The sequence below is a fragment of the Trichoplax adhaerens genome, genomic scaffold (assembly GCF_000150275.1).
Source record: "Trichoplax adhaerens TRIADscaffold_1 genomic scaffold, whole genome shotgun sequence".
NCBI lineage: Eukaryota > Metazoa > Placozoa > Uniplacotomia > Trichoplacea > Trichoplacidae > Trichoplax > Trichoplax adhaerens.
The window spans coordinates 12,479,046-12,482,546 of NW_002060943.1; the positions used below are offsets into that span (position 1 = coordinate 12,479,046).

The window sequence follows — 3,501 nt, forward strand, 5'->3', positions numbered from 1 at the left end:
TTGTAATTAGAGTCTACTGAGTAGTCTGTAATTTTAAATACCGTTCATCTGCAAGTATATCTAAGCAGATTTCGTGACGGTTACTCGCCATAAACTACTTGCAAATGAATAATAACAAATATATTAATCTAGTTTTTGGAATGCTTTCTACTGCAGTATTCTTGGAGGACTACAGGTATTAAGGACTATGCAAATCAAATATTTTACTTCAATCAGTGAGATAGCGAAGGTACTTAGACTGGAGATACTTACCTTAAATATATAGTGTGAGAGATCTGCAAGTATTAACACAATTTAGCAAGATTCGTATGTTAGATAAATCCAAACTCAAGCTCTTCTAGTAATAACTAAAAAGTTTTTCGTTGGCTATTCAACCCTTGTCTCTTATGGATAGGCAAGTAATAAACGGAGAAGAAAGAGCCACTAGATAGGCTTTGTATCTAAACCTCTAAATTTATATTAATTTAAATAACTATTGATCTAGGACCATTAGGTACTGATCTTTAGCAGTAATCAAGTACTTTTAAAAAACTTGAATAATCTATGACAGTACCCGCATAAATCTTACTGTATATTGTGGGATGTGCTCCATTTTATTAATAAAATAAAATGATGGTACTGTAAGATCGAGCTGATTTATTAGAGCTAAAATTTACCGATATTTGCAATCGATTTTGGTATTGGTCGTGTGATAGCGTAGATGGCCAAGTGACTGACGATAGTTGTATCAAGAGAGTCTGTATAGTCTAACATATATAGTATGTTCAAAACCGCTAATACTTCTACCTAATAAGTAACATGCAATGTTTTGTAACCAAGGGATCGAAGTCAAAGATTGAACTTAAGATAATGTTTTATTAATCGTAAATCAGTTAAAGTGCAGCAGCTTAAGTTTAAAGAGTAAGAGTAATTATAAAAATTCTAACGCTGTAGTATAGCTGCCATTACATGACGACAAATTCTACAAACGCGTAAATATATAACCATGGATACACATATTTTTGATTACTACATTGCAGTCAAAGTAAAATACTAAATCTAAACATGGTATTAAATTGTCATTTTATCACGGGTACTGTACAATCTAAATTAAATTTGGTCTACTGGATGCTTTAACATGATTAGCCATAAATTATCAAGTATGTATCCATTATTAATAACACGCACAATGTGCGATCCTATTAAGCTACAATGCCATGGAAAGTAATTATTTTGTCATACATCCACAAGATGGGCGAATTACATTACATTCGCAATTCAGTAGATATCATTAACTGTATCAGCTGCTACTCTATCATATTTTAAGTTTAGAGTAGATTTACTATTTACTCTTTATCGGATTCCTTTTTACTTTCTGCTTCATTACTGGCGGCTGCTTCGTCGCATAACTTCTGGCATGTAGAGTTGCAAACTTGGCCGCACTGAAATTTTTTCAAGCTTTCTTTAAATTCTTCAATTTGATCTTCCTCAACGTTGATATAGTCTTCACTTTGACATTCATTACCTTCAGCATCAACGATTGTTGTGACGGTATGTTTCTGATCGCCGATAGTTTGTGTAATGACAGTTTTACTCTCACCATTTTTCTTCTTAAAAGATGACTTGCAATAGGCGTATTTATCTTTACCATTACTTTGAGTTCTACTTTCCGTATGAGATCTTGATGTAACGATATCTTGAGGGTGGTTAGCCAATGATGAATTATCGTCACTGGTTTGGCAGTATTCCTCAGGGCAGGCTGAACAATCGTCCGATGTTGCTTCTCCAAATATATCGGCAAAGGTATACCATGGCCTGTCATTCAGCAATGAAAACCATGGGGCAATAACTTTCTTAGCGGTGGATTTTTTGCTTTTATCAGTTTTACTAGTATTCTCTCTCGATGATGGTTTGCTTAAATTTGGCTCTTTGACTGTCTCATCCTCTTTCTTGGATGCGGATTGCGATTGGCTCGACTTTTCCGTATTGCAACATTCCTTGGAAGCTGCATCCTTACAAGCTTTATTACACTGTTTTGGAGCGGATCGTTGTCTTTCGGCAGGTATCAATCCGACAATTTTGTATTGATAAGGATGGTAATAATTACAGAACAGATCATCATAGACATCAAACCATGGATTAGTAGAAGCCAGTGGAAGAGGGGAGTAACGGCTGCTTGAATAGCTAAAATAAAAATGCAGGAAATAAGATTAATACATGTACGCAAAATACTCACTGTGATGATTATAAATTATGATTTCAACGTAATACTGAAGCTCGTCAATACTGAGTGCGTTCAAATCGATACATGTCTTTCTATTCGATAATCTGCTTTTCTTGAATCAAGACTGAGATTTGGTTACTACTTTGATTGCTAATGCATACTTTAAGTCGATTTTGCTAACCGTTGCTACAGTATAATGATTGGCAACGATCACTGCAATTTTTTTATTACTGTTGCAAAGTGTAGTCTTTGCTCCACGGCATGTAGACCAACTTTTATAAAGTGCAAATGGATTACTTACCAGTATGGTGATTGATAGTAGCTATTTCTTGGGTAAACGATAGTATATGCCATTTTGAATGAACTAATCGTTAATTATCCTGTGAATTGGAGCTTGGTGTATGTCTTTGCAGTGTTTGAAAACGTTTGCCAAATGGATTTCTGAATCCGATCGATCAGGATTGCTAGTATTTATAGGCTTTGAAACTGCAATCCAGTCGTTTCTAGAATATACAATTGGCGAGATTAGCGTGAGTAATGCCATTGCTTCCATACTTATCATAGATGATGAAGCTAATTTGCTTATATACGGGCCAGAATTGGCGTAATTAGCATGAGTAAAGCCGATTGCTTCCATATTTATCCTTGATGATGGAGCTGATTTGTTTATATATACAGTAGATATAGGCAGAAGCTTCCAGTCAATTCTGGAGGATTCGTTCGGTAGACGCCCCTTTTGGTTTTGTAGTGTAACTAGATAGGGTGACATCTATTTTGCTTAAAGCGTCTGATAGTAAGGTAAGGTTTAGAGAGTAGATTGCAGTAAAACACCATAGAGTGCTTGGCGTCACTGGCCCACAATATCGAGTAAATTCGTTTGAAGAATCAAATTGACGTCACCGCATGACATGTGGTCCGTCACGTCCGTGCCGTGTACAGATGAATCTGTATGCTGTATTAGGACCGTATAGGATTACTATAGAACTCCTATGACATACAGTATTGTCATATGACTGCTCATACTGTAAATAGTCTTCTGCTCTCAGTATACTGTAAATACTGTTACTCAACTGCAGAACAAGAATTGCAACTATCGGCCGGCCGGCTTCTGGTCGCTCGAATGGCCGAGAATGATCTGGAATGGAAAATGGATAATGTATAAGTAGGGCCAGCTTTGGCCCATTTGAGTCAGATTTATTTCATAATCATTCCGCTGACCTAAGCGATCCAAAGTTTAAGCTAGTTTGCTATTTTCTGGTTGTCTCGTTTATTACAGCTTACGCTTGCAATTCTCAGCA

The 3,501-nt window shown here is 36.1% G+C and overlaps 1 protein-coding gene across 1 annotated transcript; it reads right to left on the bottom strand.

Annotated features, from left to right (window-relative positions):
* Positions 1-871: 871 nt before the first annotated feature.
* On the bottom strand, positions 872-2,557 carry TRIADDRAFT_63590 (expressed hypothetical protein; the record flags this gene model as incomplete). Its single annotated transcript, XM_002109052.1, has 2 exons — positions 872-2,163; positions 2,505-2,557. The coding sequence occupies 2 exons, from the start codon at positions 2,555-2,557 to the stop codon at positions 1,326-1,328; spliced, it is 891 nt and encodes a 296-aa protein (XP_002109088.1). The 3' UTR covers positions 872-1,325.
* Positions 2,558-3,501: the final 944 nt, after the last annotated feature.